We start from the raw sequence: 23,967 nt of genomic DNA, 5'->3' as shown, positions 1-23,967 counted from the left end.
TATTCCCATAACAAAGACTCTAGTTCCTGTTTTTGCTCATCATTTAGACTGCTAGCTTCTGAAATCTTAGTGTTTACCAGAGTGTTGAAATCTACTTCACTTAAATCTAGCTCCGTTATGTGTTTGTCAACATATCTTTTCTCCTTTACAAGATTTATAGTGTTAAATTTATCATTACACAAAACTGTATTTGATCTGACAAATTTGGTGGAGATACACCCCCCATTTGGTGTTGTTATGATAAGTTTTTGTCCTCCCCAGTCAAATCTTGCATCTACACTCCGAATCCATGACATCCCGAGAATACAGTCCTCACCGAGGCCTGGTATAATTAGGCATCCATGTGTAAATGTGACTCCCTCAATTGTAAAAGATAACAAAGTTTGTCTTTTCACAGTTTTACTATGTTTTCCTGTAGCCCCTCTTATTTTCACCCCAATGACTGGCATTTCAATGTAATCTTTCTCGCACTTCAGCTTTTCGCTCAGAATTTCAGATATTCCTGACACCTGACTCCCTGTGTCTATAAGGCACTTGCCTTCCCATGTACCAACTTTTGCTCTAATGAACGGACTACCTATGTCACCACCTTTTTCAGGCTGAACGTATTCATACAATAAATCATTTTGAATTTCACTGAAACAATGACTTTCTGACTTACAAGTACCTATATTACTGTCACCTTTATTATCTACGGTCATTACATTAACACACACATCATTGGCACTGTCACTTGCATTTATAATTCCCTCAATCCAAATATTTTCACCCATATAACATTGTTCACCACTAAGGTATTTATCCTTCAGTTGCTCAACAATAATATGTTTAGTGTTTTTCCACCAATCAGGATATAAAATTTGAGACATATTAAGAATCATTTTTCTAAAATTGCTATCATTTTTAATTGCATCACTATTTAGCCACATATTATAAAGAAATAAGTCACCTTTGTTCATTGTACATGGTAGCCTACTTGCACAGTCAGTTTCACTGTTCAGGGAATCTTTATCAACTGCCCAGGTTCCTTCATAAGATGTTGGATTACTGAGCCTATTGGTTGTGACACTGGCATTAACACCAATTGAACTGTTAATAACACTTTTGGGTACATCTAAAACATGCATATCAGTATCTCCCACAACACCTAATGCCTCCATTTCCTCTTTCAAGCAAACAAAATATTTTTCACCATCATCATGTATCATTAAATCTTCATTTCCCCACATACTACAATCATCAACCTCTCTCTTCCGAAAACTTAAAACGTTGCTTTCACATCCAGGTGTTTTTAATTCTTTGCCCGTTAAATCAGTGTCGACAATTTGCTCACTTGGTTCCCTCATCAGTGCATCAATTCCTAGGTTATTTAAATCGTTAATCTGCAGGTCCTCTGACAAACTACAAGCTTCTGCCCATTCATAAAATTCAACTAAGTTAAATATCTTCTCTGGCTCTTTATTACAATCAATGTGTTCATTCTTAACAGGTACTGTGTTTAGAGGGTAGTACACATTCATAAGATAACTACTCATTACTTGAGACGTATCTCTTGGTGCAATGTAGTCACTGTTATTGGTCCTTCTATTACCTATGCTTTTCGCCCCTACCTTGTGGACCGACAATGGAGCGTACACTAGTTTTTTGCTTCAGGACTTCCCATAGCATTTTGACCCCTGGTGTCACTATGTTCACGCCAATTCCTGTTTTCAGAATCCCTGTAATTACTTCTGTTCCAATTGTTCCCAGATTGTCCTCTCGAATGGAAATTATAGTTTTCCCTTGCATGGAAATTGTTATTAATATTGTGACTATTTTGTTCCCTATGATGAAAACTATGGTTGTTGGGCCTACTGTTTTCCCTCCTGTTAAAATTAGTGTTTCCCCAACTATGATCCCCACCTCTTTGTGCGTGATTGAAATAGTTTTTTGGTTTCCCCACTTTGTCTATAATCCTGTCAAGCTTGTCCACATAGTTAAGAAATTGTTCAATGTTGTCATCTGGTCCATACACTAGGTCCCATTGCACATCTGTTGGCAACCTTCTCTTCAAAGCATATATCTGTGTGAGCTCATCGAAGGGTTTACTCAAATGCACAAGTTTCTTCAGTTGATTCTTACAAAACTGTTTCATAGTCCCCTGTGTTTCTCTATAATTTGGCCCATTTAGGAACTCGCTCTTTATCCTGGCTTGTTCAGTTTCAGACTAGAACCGTTTCAAGAACTCAATTTCAAATTCTGCATAAGACATGTCTATAGAAAAATTTTGATTGGCCCATGACAAAGATTCTCCCTCCAAAAATTTTTTAACAAACTTAATTTTGAAACTTTCACTCATATTGGGCAAAAAGTTGTCTCTACAACTCTGCAGAAAGTCGACAGGATGCAAACTACACTCATTAGAAAAGTTTTTAACTGGAATATTGGATAATAAGGTACATGTGTTCATAGAAAAATTTTTGTTAGCTACCTCATTGCTAAATATTTCAAACTTTTGGTTCAACTCTGATACTGTACTTTTTAATTCACTAACATCTGTCTTAGTTTCAATCTCGTGTAGTTTTACCGTGTTACTGACTGTTTCCACTTTATCATTCACAACATTTAGTTTAGAGTCTACTCTACTTTCAAGATCTACTGCCATAGCTTTTACATTTACACAAACTGTATCTATTTGATTATTAACATTAACTAAACATTTTGCATTTTCCTCTCTGTCTGTGACCAGTTCATTTTTTACAGACTGAATTTTGTTACTCAGACTAGAATTTACTTCTCCCACTTTAGATTCTACCACTAAAATCTTTGTTTCTGCCTTGCTAAGTTTCTTGTCTATCTTTAAAATATCGTTGCGAAGTTTATTACCCCAAACTAAGACATTATCAAATTTTTTGTTCATAGTTCCCTCTAGACGCGACACTTTCTGGTTTATAACCCGAAAATTGTCCGCGACCAACTGATTCATGCTTTGCAATTGTTCTTCATTAGCTTGTAAGCGGGCTGCAACAGTCTGATTAAAAACTAACGATTGATTCATCATTTGTAACAGTAATTTAATGTCCGACGTCTCACGTTCTGAGGGATTAAGGCTCTGATCCGTTTCATTGACTGACTCGTCTTCCGTTTTTATCGGTATGTCTACGTCCCCAAAGACTAACAAATTTTCACACTCCTGTTCAGATTCCGCACCACTTTTCTCTTTCACAATGGTCATCTTCGTGAAATTTCACACACACAAAATAATAAAAGGAAAAAAAAAAAAAACAGCACTAAACAAATGTACTTATCTTTTCAGTCTTGGTCCTCACGCGTGTGGTCAGTCCACTTTATTGCTTCGTACCACGTGGTCATTAGACTTCTGCACAACAGATTTCGTCAATCCAGTACATATAAATGTCTGGATCCCGGACGAGCCCCCAGTTGTCACGAACCGGCTCTACTGTGCAGGAAAAGTTAACTCCATAAGGACACCGTTACGGTGTGGCTAATGGCTGTAAAGTAATTTAGTAGAGCTGGCCATGATGTCTCCTTTGTTGATGCTGCTGTGTCTGCGTTGTCCTTGTGGCTTCTTGTTGTCTAGGCGATGATTCCTTGGCTGCTTTGGGTCCAAGAAAAAGGTGCGGGTTTTTTAATTATTACTGGACTATCGAAAAATGACGCAGTATTCCACGGTTTCTTTGTATCAAACACATTTATTGCAAGAACTATATGCACAACTACACTCAACCGTGGCCAGACCACAAGTGGCCGAAAGCCCGTAGTAGACCAAAGATCACGGTCATAAGCTACAAAGAACGTACAATTCCAATATCGATTATTGATCGCAACACCTAACTTAGTATTATCTTAAGCAAAAGCTTTTATAACACGACTTTAGTGAATAATAAAATAAAGTGACGTCTATTAGTGTATCATAAAATAAAATGACGTCTATTCGTCAGTTCCATTACACAGTACCTACTGAAACGTACATCCTTCTGAATCTGCTTGGTGTACTCATCTCTTGGTCTCCCTCTACGATTTTTACCCTCCACGCTGCCCTCCAATACTAAATTGGTGATCCCTTGATGCCTCAGAACATGTCCTACCAACCGATCCCTTCTTCTAGTCAAGTTGTGCCACAAACTTCTCTTCTCCCCAATCCTATTCAGTACCTCCTCATTAATTATATGATCTAACCATATAATCTTCAGCATTCTTCTGTAGCACCACATTTCGAAAGCTTCTATTCTCTTCTTATCTAAACTATTTATCGTCCATGTTTCACTTCCATACAAATACTTTCAGAAACGACTTCCTGACACTTAAGTCTATACTCGATGTTAACAAATTTCTCTTCTTCAGAAGCACTTTCCTTCCCATTGCCAGTTATATTTTATATCCTCTCTACTTCGACCATCATCAGTTATTTTGCTCCCCAAATAGCAAAACTCCTTTACTACTTTAAGTGTCTCATTTCCTAATCTAATACCCTCAACATCACCCAAATTAATTCGACTACATTCCATTATCCTCGTTTTGCTTTTGTTGATTTTCATCTTATATCTTCCCTTCAAGACACTATCCATTCCGTTCAACTGCTCTTCCAAGTCCTTTGCTGTCTCTGACAGAATTACAATGTCATCGGCAAACCTCAAAGTTTTTATTTCTTCTCCATGGATTTTAATACCTACTCCGAACTTTTCTTTTGTTTCCTTCACTGCATGCTCAATATACAGATTGAATAACATCGGGGAGAGGCTACAACCCTGTCTCACTCCCTTCCCAACCACTGCTTCCCTTTCATGCCCCTTAACTCTTATAACTGCCATTTGGTTTCTATACAAATTGTAAATAGCCTATCGCTCCCTATATTTTACACCTGCCACCTTCAAAATTTGAAAGAGAGTATTCCAGTCAACATTGTCAAAAGCTTTCTCTAAGTCTACAAATGCTAGAAACATAGGTTTGCCTTAACTTAATGTAGCTTCTAAGATAAGCCGTAGGGTCAGTATTGCCTCATGTGTTCCAATATTTCTACGGAATCCAAACTGATCGTCCCCAAGGTCGGCTTATACTAGTTTTTCCATTCGTCTGTAAAGAATTCGTGTTAGCATTTTGCAGCTGTGGCTTATTAAACTGATAGTTCAGTAATTTTCACATCTGTCAACACCTGCTTTCGTTGGGATTTGAATTATTATATTCTTCTTGAAGTCTGAGGGTATTTCGCCTGTCTCATACATCTTGCTCACCAGATGGTAGAGTTTTGTCAGGACTGGCTCTCCCAAGGCCGTCTGTAGTTCTAATGGAATGTTGTGTACTCCCGGGGCCTTGTTTCGACTCAGGTCTTTCAGTGCTCTGTCAGACTCTTCACACAGTATCATATCTCCCATTTCATCTTCATCTACATCCGCTTCCATTTCCATAATATTGTCCTCAAGTACATCGCCCTTGTATAGACCCTCTATATACTCTTTCCACCTTTCTGCTTTCCCTTCTTTGCTTAGAACTGGGTTTCCATCTGAGCTCTTGATATTCATACAAGTGGTTCTCTTTTCTCCAAAGGTCTCTTTAATTTACCTGTAGGCAGTATCTATCTTATCCCTAGTGAGATAAGCCTCTACATCCTTACATTTGTCCTCCAGCCATCCCTGCTTAGCCATTTTGCACTTCCTGTCGATCTCATTTTTTAGACGTTTGTATTCCTTTTTGCCTGCTTCATTTACTGCATTTTTATATTTTCTCCTTTCATCAATTAAATTCAATATTTCTTCTACTACCCAAGGATTTCTACTAGCCCTAGTCTTTTTACCTACCTGATCCTTTGCTGCCTTCACTACTTCATCCCTCAAAGCTACCCATTCTTCTTCTACTGTATTTCTTTCCCTCATTCCTGCCATTTGTTCCCTTACACTCTCCCTGAAACTCTGTACCACCTCTGATTTAGTCAGTTTATCCAGGTCCCAACTCCTTAAATTCCCACCTTTTTGCAGTTTCTTCAGTTTTAATCTACAGTTCGTAACCAGTAGATTGTGGTCAGAGTCCACATCTGCCCCTGGAAATGTCTTACAATTTAAAACCTGGTTCCTAAATCTCCGTCTTACCATTATATAATCTATCTGAAATCTGTCAGTATCTCCAGGCTTCTTCCATGTATACAACCTTCTTTTATGATTCTTGAACCAAGTGTTAGCTATGATTAAGTTAAGCTCTGTGCAAAATTCTACCAGGCGGCTTCCTCTTTCATTTCTTAGCCAAAATCATTATTCACCTACTACGTTTCCTTCTCTCCCTTTTCCTACTGCCGAATTCCAGTCACCCATGACTATTAAATTTTCGTCTCCCTTCACTCTCTGAATAATTTCTTTTATTTCTGCCAACAACACTTTTGTTCATATGGGGTCTACCAATCTTTCCTCTTCCTCTGTTTCTGTTTGCTGAAATACAACAGCTGCGTTTGTTCTTAGTATATCCTTCATCATCTGAATCACAGGATTCCATATCTGATATGGAATAGTCATTAGAAGAAATCTCTTAATCACTGATAACTTGTAAAATGCTATGCACTACTTCTTCACTCAACTTTTCAACAGCCGTCTTACGCACACTAAAGGTATGAAGCAAATTAATCCTACCATCTACACTCAACCTCATTGTTGTTGAGGTAACACCCACATTATTGGCTGTGCCTGTTGACAAATCATTTTAAAACTTCCAAAAAATATTAGACATTAGATACCTGCCAAGGTACCAGTCATAAGTGACATGTAACATTATAACTCCACATCAGTTGCATCTGACTAACACGTTCTGTTACTTGTATTTACCTGTCCTAGGGTTTTGAAAGAAGTGTGAAATTCACAAATATTTGCTTCTTTCACTGCTACCAAGTTTGACTAAAAATGAAGTGGCTGCAGGATGTCTTATTTCCAAAAATACCGTGGCTGCCAGGGGGTGAAGGGTGTCACCTACAGTTGTCTGATGTGGCATTTGATAGACATGATGGTCAAAATCTTAAGGATCTTGGAAGTCTTACACTCATTTTCCAATGCATTCACTCCTTTATGCAATTCAATATTATCCGTTACAGGTGTGAAGTAACAGCCATTTAGTTTTTTCAGTAATTAAAGTAGAATAAAGACACTTTGGACTTTAGGTCCAAGTCTTACACTAAAATCATCGTAGCTGTCCCATCTCACACCATACACTACACCGCACTGCGTCTTACTGCTCATCTGTGGGCTCCAAGTGTGTCAAGTTGGCACTTCTGCAGAGATTAAGGAGTTGTTATGAATGGACATGTTTGCAGCATTACGTGTAACTGCAGCAATTGGCTCAACCATAATGCTGTTCTATTGGTACCTGCTTTTCTTCATTTCTTAATCATACTATTGCCAGCCACTAACTACTCTGTCAACGAGGTATTACCATTTATAATCATAAATCTGCCCTAAAAACAATTCTACGAAGTTGCTAAGAAATGTCATTTCATTGTCTTTCACTTGTGTATTCATAATATTTCTATGTTTCTTTTCATGAATAACAATATCCAATTCTTCTAGCATGTCAAGTTTGTTCCCTTTGTTTTCTATGTTCAAGATTGGTAGGTGCTGTTCTGTCCACTGAGTATATGTCTAGATTGCATAACAAAATTCTTGTTACATGTATGAGAACAACTGTTCAGTGTATGATAGTATGGCTCTAATTGACAACATGAAGGAGAAGCCAGTCACTGATGATTCCCATTTGGTTTCACTAGATGTTAAGAATACATACTCCTGTGTTTTGGTCATGAAACTGTAGAGATAATCAGAAGAAATGACCTTAAATACAGTAAACTTTCAAGACAAGAGACCAGCGATTTAATTGAACTATTGAACTTTCACAGGCATGGACTATGCCTGACATTTTTAGCAATGACGTAGAAGACAAAGCTTTTGTCTAACCTAACCATTAAAGGTACAATTGTTTATTATAAATTTTATGTAGACAATACTTTGTTGCTTGTTGGCCGTTCTGATGAGGTTTTGATGAAACAGTAAAAAAGTTCAGTGACACCCATATCAAAATTAAGTTTACTGTGCACCATGAAATTGACAGCAGTTTTCAATTCCTTCTACATCTACATCTACATCCATACTCTGCAAGCTACCCGACGGTGCGTGGTGGAGGGTACTTTGAGTACCTCTATCAGTTCTCCCTTCTATTCCAGTCTCGTATTGTTCGTGGATAGAAAGATTGTCGGTATGCCCCCATGTGGGCTCTTATCTCTCTGATTTTATCCTCATGGTCTCTTCACGAGATATACGTAGGAGGGAGCAATATGCTGCATGACTCCTTGGTGAAGGTATGTTCTCGAAACTTCAACAAAAGCCCATACCGAGCTACTGAGTGTCTCTCCTGCAAAGTCTTCCACTGGAGTTTATCTATCATCTCCGTAATGCTTTCGCGATTACTAAATGATCCTGTAATGAAGCACGCTGCTCTCCATTGGATCTTTTCTATCTCTTCTATCAACCATATCTGGTACGGATCCCACACTGCTGAGCAATATTCAAGCAATGGGCGAACAAGTGTACTGTAACCTACTTCCTTTGTTTTCGGATTGCATTTCCTTAGGATTCTTCCAATGAATCTCAGTCTGGCATCTGCTTTACTGATCTTTATATGATCATTCCATTTTAAATCACCTAATGCCTATCCCAGATAATTTATGGAATTAACTGCTTCCAGTTGCTGACCTGCTATATTGTAGCTAAATGATAATGGATCTTTCTTCCTATGTATTTGCAGCACATTACACTTGTCTACATTGAGATTCAATTGCCATTCCCTGCACCATGCGTCAATTCGTTGCAGATCCTCCTGCATTTCAGTACAATTTTCCATGGTTACAACCTCTCGATATACTACAGCATCATCCGCAAAAAGCTTCAGTGAACTTCTGATGTTATCCACAAGGTCATTCCTTAATTTGAATGTTAAAAAGCAGGGCAGTAAGCACACATTTACCATGTGCAGAAAAGCGACAACTGATGCTGTGATTACTAGTGATTTGTGCCATCCGCAGTCTTATAAATAACCTTCCTTCCATGGTGTAGTGCGAAGTGCAGTTTACTGACTACAGTGTGCACTACACCAAGATCAAGAAGGTAGAGACACGGAACTAAACATCATTAAAAAGATAGCAGTTAACACTAGTTACAAAGCATATATTATTAATAAATTGCTGCATAAAGGTAATAAGCACCGAAGGAACAGATTTAACTGAGATTAAATGAAAATGGTCATGATTCTGTGCCCACAAAAGACCATGAACATTTTTAAACCCACAGTATTAAAATAGTGTTCCTGACAAACAATCTAATTAAGTATAACTTCAAGCATGATGTTGGTACAAAGATAAATAAGTTCAAGTTTATGAAATTCAATGCACATGCTTGATGCAGGGTATATTGGACAAACAGGAAGAACAATGGATCAGGCACAAGTAAGAGAAAGTTGCAGTCAGATTAAGTACTTGTGACAAATCAGTTGTTGTGAATCATATATACAAGACAGGCCGTCCCATTAAGACGACGACTTACAAAACTTGCTCATAGAAAAGAATGAGAGGAAATTTGACTTGTTAGAAAAACTGGAGATTGCCATTTGCAAAGAGAAGCATGGCAATATTCTGAAGGCACAAATGAAAGACAATGGAATGATATGAAACTTCCTGGCAGATTAAAACTGTGTGCCGGACCAAGACTCAAACTCGGGACCTTTGCCTTTTGTGGGCAAGTGCTCTCAAGGTCCCGAGTTTGAGTCTCTGTCTGGCACACAGTTTTAATCTGCCAGGAAGTTTCATATCAGCGCACACTCCGCTGCAGAGTGAAAATCTCATTCTGGAACGAAATGATATTTCTTAATGGCTTTGTAGAATTATATTTAGGTCCAAAACATGATTATATATTTTTGATACCTCTTTGATGGAATAGCTAGAGGCTGATGATCGTCAGCTTAGGAAATGAGGAAAAGTAGGTGGCCAATTGAAGAGCATTATGGTTTAGCCAATAAGCTGCAGTTATACAGTAATGCTGTGGACATGTCAGTTCACATTATCCACCAGATCCGTACAGAAGTGTCAACTTGACACTTTTGGAGCTCACAATAGAACAGAGTGGCCTGGTGTAATGTGCAGTGTGAGATGGGGAACCACTGATAGATGTCGAAGATTTTAATCTAAGAAAAGAGCCCAGAGCCTATTTTATCTTCTGTACACTGCAGTTGATATTTTAGCATTTTATCTTTAGAAGCTATTTTTTACAACTAGATGATGATGATGATGATGATGATGAACATTGTCCCTCAAAACATGTTATTGAGCTGCGTATAGAACAGAATATAGTTGAATGCTATCAATGATTTCTGCATTCCTAAATTGTTTTTGTTGTTGACAATAGGAATCATTTCAGTGGAACTGTGATCAACAAAATCACAATACCAGATAAAAATATAATTTTCATATAGACTTTGCCTCCCTGCCTGGGGTTCATGGTGGAGCTATGTGCTCTTGGTGCAAAGATATTCATTAAGATCCCACGTATCATAAAGCAAGCAACTGAGAAGCCCACCCCACTCAAAAGAAAATCAAAAACTTACCTCTCTGATTACTTGCCAGCTAATGTGACTATCTAAATCAATAGTTCCATATGTGAGGTAATTACCCCTAAAGAAGTGAAATGAAACAATCTAGGGCTAAAAATAGAAAAGGTTCAATTATTGTTCACTCACAGAACCCACATAGTTTTAAAAAATTTACATCACTACTTCATTAGACTGATAATTTTTAGACAGGTAGCTAATTCTAAAATTGTCAACGAAGGGCATAAATATACAACGTGATGTGGCAGAGACCACAGCGGATGTATTAATGACATTATATGAAATTCATGTGTAGTCGGCAATGATAGCCATCTTCAACTGGCTACTTGTTTCGGGGGGCACGTTCGTTATAGGCTCCAATGAGTTATTGGGTCACTCATTGTGCTTCGTTCAGAAGTCAGTCATTTGTTCACCAACCAAGTCAATGGAATACATGAAGTTAATGCATCTGATTTGAATGCTTAGTCAATGTATTTCATAGAAGAAAATGAGTGAAATTTTGCTATTCAAGTGCCAACTGTTGTGTAAGAAATTCCTAATTTACAACACTTCCTTTCATTTATTATTGCACATAAATAGCAGAATTGATAAGGTATCAGTGGATGTGGAAGATTTTTTTATTTGTAGTTGTGGTGCCACTGACAAGGGGATCACATGAACTTCCCTTCACCAACTTGATTCATATTGACTGGGTGTGCAGGATATGGATAGGACTTCAACATATATAAGTAGAAAGACACAACTCACAACCATTTTTGAGAAAATTGGGTTTGAAAATTTTAGGCATGTGTATATATTTTGTATGGTTGCTAATATGCAACAAGTCCATAGCTGAGCAAATAAGCACTTAGTTTCATAAGCGCGAGGTCTGGATTGAATCTTGCTGCTGGTATTACTTCCTTGCACTTAGTTTTATAAGCATGAGGTTTCTGTATCAAATCTCACTGCCAGTACTCTATCTTTTTATGAGTTATCTGCACCAGTACTTAATACTGTACTTCAATGGGCATGGTACGCCGCAAATTTGTGTGGTGATCAGTGACCGTTTATAAATGTAAATCAAGTTTCTTTTGAAAATAGATATATTGAAAAAACCATGCACATGCAAAAATTTGATGTACCTTACATGTGATGTATGTTGCAATAAATATAGTTTTCCATGTTTCTACAGTCAGTATCATCCTGATTCAAGCAGTGCTGAATAGGTTACACATTATAATCTTCACAAATGTAGATGTAATAATGTAAATAAAATGACTACACTGATTTGATTGAAAGTCCTCGTGTATCCTTTTTTTGATTTTCAATCTCCTTGAAGAAAAAAAATTTTCTAATTTTTTTCATGTTAAATATTATAAAAAAGTAAATGAGTGATTAAATATTGATACTTTTTATTGTCTTAATAAATTTGTTGTTAGAATTATATGGGATTGAAAAATAAACTGCCAGCATCGAGATTTGATCCAGAGACCTCACACATATGAAACTAAGTGCTTACTTGCTCGGCTGCAGATCCCATGAACACTGGTGGTCCTACAAAGCTTGCAGTATAAGCATGCCTATAATTTTCGAACTCAATTTTCTCAAAACCGCTTGAAAGTTGCCTGTTCCTGTTTATGTATGTTACAGTCCCAGTCGTGCCCTACACACTCTGTTAGTATGAATCAAATTGGTGAGGGGAAGTTTGTACTGTCTTCTTGTGAGCAGTAATCATAAAAAGATCACCATAAATGACATTCACAGTTATTATCTAAAAATTACTTCATAGTAGACAGAACTGCTTTTCACTTATGCTTCAAGCTGGCTTTTTAACTACAGAACAAAAGTTGCGCGTGCACACACACGCACATGTCTATGATTTCAAATATGGCCATAATTGTAGTTGCAAGCTGGAGATAAAGAGAGAGTAAAATACAAAAGAAATCTGCGTGAACTATTTTGTTACAATATGATCACTAACGTTAAAAGAGACTATGTTGACTATCATCTTGATGCAGTGAGTGACTTGGCTGATCTAGACGTGTAGCCTGTGACAACACTCCTCGTGTAAAGCATAACAAACACTGACTCATTATTCAGATTCAGTGCCCATTTCTTTGTCATGTACACTTTGTGGTAGACTTTTTAGCCCTGTAACACAAAGAATAATGTCTGTATCTAGGTGTGGTTGAAGGAAAGGAGATAACTGGCTGTTGAATCATCATCTGTGCTGTTTAAAAGGTTTCTTTGTGTAAAGGAACCAAATCTGCATCTCATGCTGAAGTAGTTTTTCGGAAAATGTTTGACTTCTGCATAAAAAATTAAATCTATAGATTAGGGATTCACATGGCCAAAGGCCTTGCTGCAGTTTTAACCTGGTACTCACAGCTTTACTTCTGCCAGTACCTCGTCTCCTACCTTCCAAACTTTACAGAAGCTCTCCTGCGAACCTAGCAGAACTAGCACTCCTGAAAGAAAGGATATTGCGGAGACATGGCTTAGCCACAGCCTGGGGGATGTTTCCAGAATGAGATTTTCACTCTGCAGCGGAGTGTGCGCTGATATGAAACTTCCTGGCAGATTAAAACTGTGTGCCCGACCGAGACTCGAACTCTGGACCTTTGCCTTTCGGTCCTATAGGACACAATGTTGATTATTACAATTCTAGAAATGTAAAATAAAGAACATGTATCACATACAAATTATGTGTCAGCCCCCTGACAATCTGTCCCATGACAACCTGTTCATTAATATTACCTAAATATAAAGTTTCCTTCCCGTGACTCCATGTCTTTCTTGAAATTGTAAAGCTTTAGGAAGCAGTCCCTCCCCCCCCCCCCCCCCCCTCTTTTATTCTCTTTATTGTGCAACTGGAACAGCTTGTGGTTCCTGCAATCCTCTTAAGCACATTTGTAATGAGATTTTTACTTCCTTGTGGTTCTTCTGATATAAATTTAATGGAATAGATGGTATGTAAGATAGTGTGTGACATTACAGATGGAGTTTTTGGAAGTGTCACCCAGCACATTCATAGAACTCTAGTTGCCGGATGTCACACACGATGGATGTGCGGTGGAAATGTGCACAGATGTCAAGAATTCAGTAGCAATTATTATAGGCACTTCATAGTAAATTGTGACTTTAGAATGACTAAATCACAGTAGCTCTCCTGATTGCTCATCATTCTTTCAGCATCTGTTTTAGTATTAGTTTCCATCTACCAGTAAGGAGGAAGGAAAATGCAAAATATTTTGAGACCTGTGATTCTGCACTACTTCATATTGGTCATGGCTTCAAGTTGCTGTGTTATGACATAATTTGCTTCTGTATGGTGTGTAATAAATTATTTTACAGTGAAGTTTACTTTTTAAATTCACTGCCTTGGTACTCAGTTTCTATGGGATTTTTACTAAATGTAAGATGAAATATGTAAATTAATCTCTGTTTGGATTAAAGTACATGCATGGTAAATAAATATGTATCGTTTAATTTGCCTGTTGGGAACAGCATTTCCTGTCACTCATTAGCGTGACGTTAATCATCTTACCAGTTCTCTTTTATTTCAGATAAGGAATGTCCTATGTATAATCAGTCATCAAGTGCTGAAAACACAGCTTCCAGTCTTGATACTCATTTGTTGCTACAGCAGATGAGGGAGGATGGACTTGCAATGAAAAAGAGTGCACTTTCTCTCCAGCAGCAGACATCGCAGGTTTGTTTCATTAGAAGATAAATCATTAACAGAGCCTGTTTAAATTTGTCCTTGAAAGTTGGAATCTCGTGTTGAATACAAAGGTTTCCATAAAATGTGTAGACATTCCCAGGGGATTGAGGGATGAGACAGTTTAAATATAACTCTAAACTGATACAGACATAAGATGATGAATCCTGATTACCTCCAGCAATTACTTGTGACACAATAGGTCATCATCAGTGTTGTCACATTTGATGAACGTGAAATGTTCTTTTGTAACATGAAATGTTCTTTGGTAAAGATTTCTCAATGTATCTCTTGTGATTGTCACATATTGCTTTTCACTTTTTTTCCTGACATTGTGCCTATGTGGTTAGTTACCTATGTTGCACAACATGGTTTGGGATTCCAATCGATAAAGTCTAGTGATACTAAATGTGAAGAATGTGGGAAAACCCAATCCTCCTTTCAATCTTACCCTTTACTCAAGGCAATCTCATATATCATTAGTAATATCTGCTGTTGTCACTATCATGGAGCACACAAATACGAGGGTGGTTTGAAAAGTTCTCGGAATCATCACAAGAGGTCTGCACTAGCACAAGAGTTGTTCAGATGATATTCATTGGACTGTTGCCTGTAAACACATGCCATGTCAGTGCTCTTCCAAGAGAGCTGTGGCAGTGACATGGCTGTGTTGTCTTTTCTGTGTAGTGATTTGCAAAGATGGAAAAAATTGAGATTTGAGCAGTGATTAAGTACTTCGTAAAGAAGGGAATGAAAGCAAACGACGTTCATGCTGATTGCCAGAATACACTGGGGGACTCTGCTCCTTCATATTCAACTGTTGCCAAGTGGACAAATGAATTTAAATTTGGTCAGGAGAGCTTAGATGATGATCCGAGCAGTGTTCGACCAAGATGTGTCACTATTCCAGAAATCATTGCAAAAGTGCACAAAATGCTCATGGAGGATCTCCAATTGAAAGTGCGTGAAATTGCTCACACTTGCCAGATGTCATCTGAAAGGGTATATCACATTTTAACTGAAAAATTAGAAATGAAAAAATTATCTGCAAGATGGATGACACAACTTTTGATGCTGGATCAAAAACGTGCTGTCACCATGGCAAGATTACATGAACTAAGGTATGAATTGTTGCCAACCTTCCCCCCCCCCCCCCTCCCCCCACCCTTCCCACTTATTCACCTGATATAACTCTTATCAGACTCCCATCTCTTCCCAAAATTGAAATGTTTTCTAGGTGGACAAAGATTCACTTCAAACGAAGAATTGATAGCCGGAGCTGACAACTATTTTACAGGCCTCGAGGAAACTCATTTTCTAGATGGGATCAAGGCACTTGAATATCGGACAAGTGCATTACAAGGAGACTACATTGAAAAAAATAAGTTTCAGTGATCTAAGTACTTTTTATCTATTCCGTTCCAAGAACTTTTCAAACCACCCTCGTAGCATGCCAAAGAGATGTGTGGTCAGATACAAGTGACGAGTACTACTTGCACATACATGAAACAGTGGCCTTGAGACGACATCTAAATCACTTTAATTCTTGGTATTATGACTTTCTTTTCCACCAACGCGTGTATATTACTTGTGTAATAATTCGCTTAGTTCAGTATGTTTACTTTTTCTTACGGCTTAAACTAAACCTTATCAGGCCAAACAATTTCCTTAATGATCTCCTCTTCTTGCATCATGTTTGGAAACTACTCTTTGTACCGAGTTCACTGGGCAGGGTTATCTTTAATTAAGATTTATGAAAGTTTTAGGATGTGCTCTTTAAGCTTGTCTGTTTTAATAATTTTGTGTGTGCTGATTAACTACATTATCAGATGAACTCCTGCAGTGATGATGGAATATAATCAAGACACCATAGATAAAGAAGCAGTACTTTTTGCTGTACAGTGTCTTGTCTCATCTTCCCTTGTACTCACTGCTTGCATTTCAAACTCATAAGTGCTGGGATTGTTCAGCTGTCTTCCTATACTCAAGTCTCCATTCTCATTAACTTTGTCAACACTCTCTATTTTCCAGCACCACTTTATAAATTGCTTTCAAACAATAGTCATTGTTGTGTTTGGGTATCTGTGTGGTTGTGTGCATGAATGTGTGTACATTTTCTAGAAAAAGAGCTATTGCTCGGAAGCTGTAATCCTTTCGTCGTAAGAATAAACCTGATAAACATTGCACTATGTATTCTTCCGCATTTTCTGGAACCTCATTAGATTTCCGTTTCACGTGGGGCTGCAGCCAGGCTGTCTCGAGTCTCTTAAGTATGATAATAAGGGTGCGTTTTGTGCTGTGTGTAGCGCACACATTGACTTAGTGATAATACAGGACAACAGATTTACCAGCGCATTTAACTTAGACACCACTGGCCGGTCAGCTGGTACAGCTAGCCTACAGTGACATGGCCAACTGCAGTTCCCACTAAAGAGAGACGAGCATAGGAGTAGTACAGCTTTGAATGTCATTTAATTTTTGAGCAGTTTGAAATAATACACTGTAAATCTCCCTCAATACACTCCTTAGATGACTGGATGAAAACCGCGACATGTTATAGTTTTTAGCTAACGTACTATTGTAATTAAAAACAAGAATGATGAAAATTCCTGAGACTTAACCATAGGGTAATTTTTCTGCATAAGCTGTGTGTAATGTAAGAGAGTAATGAAGGATTTCACTGTATAGTTAAATATTGAAGCCACTGAAGGTATTACTTACAGTCAGTTGTCTCGTAATCTCTTAGCTCCTTCCTCATCTGAATCCAAGAAATACATTTCAGTTCTGGAAGTGTCACCTGCTACGTTGATAACGAGCCTGTCAACAATAGAATTCACGAAGCCAACCTGGCGCAGCATTTTCTCTTCTTCTTTTAAGATGAGCCGTTGTGTATTCAGCAATGACACGTGAAAAAGCTGTGTGCGTTAGTTCCAGTATGTCTGGCAGCTTAACAGTCCTGTTACTTCTCGGGTCAAATCCTGTGGCTTGGCTCCAGCCTCGGTTCTGTTGGGTTCGTATTGTAATGGTACAGTAGCAAATGTAAAAATGCCGCATTTGTATGTTGTGCTGGATGCTGTGAAAATGGTTGTTTCTCATGTTTTACGGTATTTTATAAAACAATGGACATCTCCAAATAAAGAGGATTTGGTTTTTCATTTATGCCTTAAAAAATTAAATTGTTATGTTTTCTTAATGTAAACAACTTTTATGAACAGTCTTTCGTAAAACACGATAAATTAATTAAAAATTTGTATTTTAAATGGAAACAAATTTTTTGTCCAATATGTAATTAGAAACAAGACGATGTGCATTATTCATAAAAAATTATGATGAATTTTATAATTACGAGATGTAGGTATTTCAAATTGAATGAGGAAAAAAAAATGTTACTGTGGAGGTTTGAACCAACACATGAATAACTGCAATTGGTTCACATTCCATTATGCTACCGACAGCACTACACATTCGTTGTGGATTTGTGTATCAACTGCATTATATACAGCACTGGGAAAACTTCAAAGCCGATTATCTCTGTAAATTTGTGAAAAACATTAAGAACACAACCTATTTCTCGGCACTTTTTAACCATGTTCCACACATGCGTTTCACTATGGAACAGAAAGCAGCCTAAGCCATTTTCATACTGCGCATTAACAGTGCGACAATCAGAGCACAAAGCTGCAGAGACTGTGACTATTCACGATTTTTGAAATAAAAACCACATAGCTAAAGTGTGATTAAGAAAATGTTGATGGCTGTAAATACATTTGAATATATTTAAGTTTCATTTAATGGAACTTAGTAATATCTAATACATAAGTAGGACCTACTTCCAAGAGCATAACAATACCAGTGTACGTGTGCTACAGCTTCTGACCATTCATTGTGTTTGTGTTCATTTACATCGGGTTTATTCTTATGATGAACGGATTATAGTGTAAACGCTTTTTCCTGCTATGTGTTTGCCGGCCGCGGTGGTCTAGCGGTTCTAGGCGTGCAGTTCGGAACCGCGCGACTGCTACGGTCGCAGGTTCGAATCCTGCCTCGGTCATGGATGTTTGTGATGTCCTTAGGTTAGTTAGGTTCAAGTACTTCTAAGTTCTAGGGAACTGATGACCACATATGTTAAGTCCCATAGTGCTCAGAGCCATTTGAACCATTTTTTTTTTTGCTATGTGTTTCTGTGCTCCATGCAGCGGCCTGCTGTAGGTGATTGACTGCCTTTCCGTTATTGTAAATATTGCTCCATCCAGGAATTTCCATTATTGTTTTGAACTTCATTATGTCTCTGAAAGATATTACCGTTTAGATTATAAGTACAGTAAGGAAAGTTCAGGATGGACACACCATCCAGCGCAAAGTGTGTGTGTGTGTGTGTGTGTGTGTGTGTGTGTGTGTGTGTGTGAGAGAGAGAGAGAGAGAGAGAGAGAGAGAGAGAGAGAGAGAGAGAGAGAGAGATATGTAGCAAAATTTCCACTCTTTTGCATGTGTTTGCCGGTGATGTTAATAATTTGTAGCAAAATGTGGAAACTGATGAAGCATCCAGCAAAGTTTAAACCTGGGTAAGAGGATGTAAGGGCAATCTGTTTACCATTGTCTGAAAAAATACTTAATATGTAATTAGTTTCAAACATCGTAATTGCTTGATGTAACAGCAAAAGCAATCAATTTTTGACAAAATCAGGTAACCGGATAGATAATATCTTCCCACCAAGCAGCAGCGGAACACACACACAAAAGATTATAATTAGAGAAGTTTCCGAAGCCAGTGTCTCCCTCTTCAGACAGAAGGGTTGTAGGGGAGGGAAGAGGGGTGAAGGAAAAGAATTGGAGATGTCTAGGAGAAGGGTGGATTTTGGGAAAGTCGCCCAGAGCTGTGGGTCAGGGGAGACTTACCAGACGGGATGAGGAGGACAGACTTTCCTTCTCATCTCATCTGGTAAGTCTCCTTTAGAGTAGGTGATTAAAGTTGCAACGCCGTGTCCCTTAACCAGATAGAAGCTGTGGTTCTTTTCATATCATTTGTTGAATAAAGTATTTAGTTGTAAAAGAAAATTTGAAATTAGTCATTTCTGGAAACCCCTACATATTATTACTAGATTTGCAAATGAGATGAAATTTATATTTTTACATTACAGTTATGGCTTTTGTTTCCAGAGGTCAGTGAAAGTGGAGTCAGATGACGATAAGCTGAAGGCATCAGATATTGAGATGCTGAAATCCCTGTCAAAAAAGCAGAAGAAAAAGCTTTTGAGGTAAGAAGTATCGAGTTACTTTGCTGATAGCATTATGTTGTGTTCCAAATGCAGGGTGAAAATTGATCATTGAATTTAGAATTGTAAGATTTTTCTTGCTGATGTCTGTGTAATGTATTAACCCACCTGAATAAGTACACTATGTGATCAAAAGTATCCAGACACTCCTAAAAACATACGTTTTTCATTTAGCTGCTTTTTGCTGCCACCTACTGCCAGGTACTCCATATCAGCGGCCTCAGTAGTCATTAGACATCATGAGAAAGCAGACTGGGGTGCTCCACGGAACTCATGGCTTCAAACGCGGTCAGGTGATTGAGTGTCACGTGTGTCATATGTCTGTATGCAAAATTTCCGCACTCGTAAACATCCGTAGGTCCACTGTTTCTGATGTGATAGTAAAGTGGAAACATGAAGAGACACGTACAGCACAAAAGCTGGCTGACCTCATTCTGTTGACTGACAGACACCTTTGACAGTTGAAGAGGGTCGTAATGTGTAATAGGCAGGCAGCTATTCAGATCATTGCACAGGAATTTCAAACTGCATCAGAATCCACTGCAAGTATTATGACAGTTAGGCAGGAGGTGAGAAAACTTCGACTTCATGGTCGAGTGGCTGCTCATAAGCCACACATCACGCCGGTAAATGCCAATGATGCCACGATGGTGTAAGAAGCGTAAACATTGACGATTGACCAGTGGAAAAACATTTTGTGGAGTGACGAATCACAGTACACAATGTGGCAATCAGATGGCAAGGTGTGGGTATGGCGAATGCTCAATGAACGTCATCTGCCGGCATGAGTACTGCCAACAGTAAAAATCTGAGACAGTGGTGTTATGGTGTGGTCGTGTTTTTCATGGAGGGGGCTTGCCCCTCTTGTTGTTTTGCATGGCTCTATCACAGTACAGGCTTACACTGATGTTTTAAGCACCTTCTTGCTTACCACTGTTGAAGAGCAATTCGGAGATGGCGATTGAATCTGTCAACAAAATCAAGCACCTGTTCATAATGCACGGCCTGTGGTGGAGTGGTTACATGACAGTAACATCCCTGTAATGGACCGGCCTGCACAGAGTCCTGACTTGAATCCTATAGAACACCTTTGGGGTGTTTTGGAACGTCGACTTCGTGCCAGGTCTCACCATCCGACATCGATACCTCTCCTCAGTGCAGCACTCCATGAAGAATGGGCTGCCAGTCCCCAAGAAACCTGATTGAACGTATGCCTGCGAGAGTGGAAGCTGTCATCAAGGCTGAGAGTGGGCCAACACCATGTTGAATTCCACGAACTTTTAAGTCATTTTCAGCCAGGTGTTTGGATACTGTTGATCACATAGTGTATTTGTTTTCATACATCAGCAGCAGCTGTGAACTTTGGTGTGACTGCTAAAATGTGGATGCTTATGTACTTGAACCAAGTACTAAAAGTGTATTTAGTAGGTTATAATAAATTTGGAGACATATTTTACAGTGTTACATGTGTATCAGTGAATTAAAATGACAGCTATGTGCACTGTGTGTAGACCAAGGCATTATACTCTCCCTGCAGTTTCAACCTAGTTAGTTAATTGTAAAATTTGACTTTGGTACGTATTTTTATCCATATATATCTCATATGGCTCCTCTAAGTCATACGGACACACCTGCACAGCTATGTTAATACAATTGGAAGAAACTCACACATCAGTTTTTGCACCTGTTTAATGAGTGGGTGCTCAGGCTGACAAGAAGTGTAGGGGAGAAATCCAAATAGTACAGGTACTGAATAGCTGCTGAAGCCATTGATGAAGCATGTAGCAATTTGCAACTTGTTGATCAAGTGGATGGTAGAGTTTCTAGTTAGCTACAGTTTGTCGATGGTCACTCATGTAGTTAGGCAGCTGTTTAGTTGTCATACTCGAGTTGAATGCTGGATAATATTAGCAGCACAGCTGATATGACATGGCTGCTTTCACAGATGGCTCTACATTTGACAGGAGAAGAAATGTCTTAAAGGATTCAGAAGTTTGTTTTTGAAGGAAATGATGATGAAGTAAACAAATGAGCAGCTGATAGCCCCTGAAAAGTAATAAAATATTTTTAGTTAGGGTACTGAAATGAAAACAGAATTGTCTGTAATTTACTGAGAGACAAGGATGTTCACCAAGGTAATTCAAATCAATTTGGTTACTTGTTGCAGAAATCGTGATAAGAAAATCTTAGGTTGTTTTGACAAATTCTGTCAGTTGATGTAAGGACATGATTAATGCAGGTCATAACAATGGCTGACAGATACACATTGCAGTTTGACAGTGTTTATTTACTGTGCACAGTGTCAGCCTTATTTGGTATCTTTGATATGTACTTGTATCCTGTAATACGCTGACTGGTGTATAAGAGCAGATAATAAATGTTATTTTGACGATGACATGTAATTTAGGCATGTAAGACATTTTGTGACATTTCAGCTTTCACTTGAGAATGGCTATAAAGCCAAGATCATGATTGTGTGAAATAAATGAGTAGTAATTTACAGTCATGTGGTGGAAATTTCTTTCAAAAAGTTCTTCATGACAGTAGTTCCCCACAAAGGAAACCTCTGAGGAAAAATACTGTATGTCTTTCCTAAGAGTCTCCAGATGCCTTTTCTTTGGTCTTTCTGAAGGTACTGCGATTTTGTAGTAATGTAGGTATGGGGTATTTCATCTCAATGCCAATAGTGTACCAAAAATGTCTTCTTGGTTCTCATTATAAAGTAACTTTCCTTAAGTGTAATTTTAAACACCCAGTTGTTGGAGCAGCTATGATTAGACTGGTATGATATTCAGTAAAAGAATATTTATCATCAGTGACAGACACACGAGGCTTAATCAGTCTTTTTAACAATGAATTATTATGGCTAAATCTGCTAGTGAACTGAAGCATTAATTGTAGACAATTATTTTCATTATGATAGGTTTCTTTCAGAAAATAAGATTTTATTGTTGGACATTGGCATACGGTAATATGCCAAAAGCTGATTTAATCCACAATTTTGTGTGCAGGTGAAAAAAGATACAAATAATGCTGAAAGATGAATCTAGAATATGGGTACACAGATGAGTTGGCAAGAAAGGAAGAAGTAAGACTGATAGATGTGTTAAAATTCTCTCTCTCTCTCTCTCTCTCTCTCTCTCTCTCTCTCTCTCTCTCTCTGTGTGTGTGTGTGTGTGTGTGTGTGTGTGTGTGTGTGTGTGTGTAAAAGAGGAGGAAGGAGTATACTCAATGACATCCAGTTACAGTCATTACTGCTTATTGACTATGTAAAGAGTTGTTTCATAATTTTTAGTGCTGCATTTTAATTGTTAAGTATGGTGTTTCTGTAGCTCTTTTTGTTTTGTTTTCAGAGCTTTACTTAAGTTGGAAAAAATGGAAAACGGACATTCAAAGGAAAAGAGGAAGAAACACAAAAGCCATTCAAAACACAAGAAAGAGGATAATACAGACAGTTCTAATTCAGATGGAGAACAAAAGCATAAGAACAAGAAAAAGAAATCAAAGAAAACATCAAGCAAGAAACATACTGATAAAGACAAGAAGAAACAGAAGAAAAAGCAGCACAACCATAATGAACAATCGTCATCTTCTACCTCAAGCTCAAGCAGTAGTAGTGAAGACAGTAGTAGTGAAAGTGAAACAGAGGAAAACTCAAAAGGAAAATCAAAGTCGAAACATTATCATGAAAACAGAAAATCTGAAGATAAAAGACACCCAACCTACAATGATGAACAGTCAAGAAAGAGAAAATCAATAGAAAACCACGAGGGATCTTCAGAAAAGAGGCAACGTAGATCTTGATTTCATGCCATGGTCAGAGAACATTGGCAACAGTTTTCATTACAGATCAGTTTGTTTCAATAGACAATCATTTATAAAATTTTCTGGATTTATTTGGAATAAGAAATATCATGTGAGAAATAGTTGTTGGAGAATATTTGTGTATTAATTCCACACATCATTGTTATATTAATTGTTTTAAGTGATACTTTGTGGCAGCCCTTCCATCTGTGAAACTGAAGCAGCCACACTTTGTGCAAACTCAGATTTGTGTTTAATTAGAGAATTCTGCTAGTACTGTGTTATATATAAAGGTTTCTTTTATTCGCAGAGTAAAATGTAGAAAAGGAGATAATGAAATAAAATTGATTTGTATCGGTGGTTAGATTAGTAACCATGTAATCACCCTCAAAATAATTTGTTTTTAGATGGCAAAATAATTGCATTCTTAGACTAGCTATAGTTGAAAAATAATGTCAATTTGCTAATTTATGCAATGAATATTTTACCATAGTGGTCAGTCTTCCATTACAGACTGAGAATAAGTGTATGAACAACACAAGTACAAAACAAAGTAATTTTTTG

At 37.9% G+C, this 23,967-nt stretch overlaps 1 protein-coding gene across 1 annotated transcript in view; it reads left to right on the top strand.

Annotated features, from left to right (window-relative positions):
* LOC124605771 (corepressor interacting with RBPJ 1) overlaps window positions 1-23,757 on the top strand; it is a 71,055-nt gene extending 47,298 nt beyond the window's left edge. The window contains exons 5-7 of the mRNA XM_047137655.1: window positions 14,172-14,317; window positions 19,484-19,581; window positions 22,953-23,757. Of these exons, the coding sequence (XP_046993611.1) occupies window positions 14,172-14,317; window positions 19,484-19,581; window positions 22,953-23,403 (695 nt within the window). The 3' untranslated portion in view covers window positions 23,404-23,757. The remainder of the gene's footprint in view (window positions 1-14,171; window positions 14,318-19,483; window positions 19,582-22,952) is intronic.
* The last annotated feature ends 210 nt before the right edge of the window (window positions 23,758-23,967 follow it).

Source organism: Schistocerca americana, chromosome 3, assembly GCF_021461395.2.
Source record: "Schistocerca americana isolate TAMUIC-IGC-003095 chromosome 3, iqSchAmer2.1, whole genome shotgun sequence".
Classification (NCBI taxonomy): Eukaryota; Metazoa; Arthropoda; class Insecta; order Orthoptera; family Acrididae; genus Schistocerca; species Schistocerca americana.
Note: the sequence above shows the minus strand (reverse complement) of the source record. Positions and strands in the feature narration are given on the sequence as shown.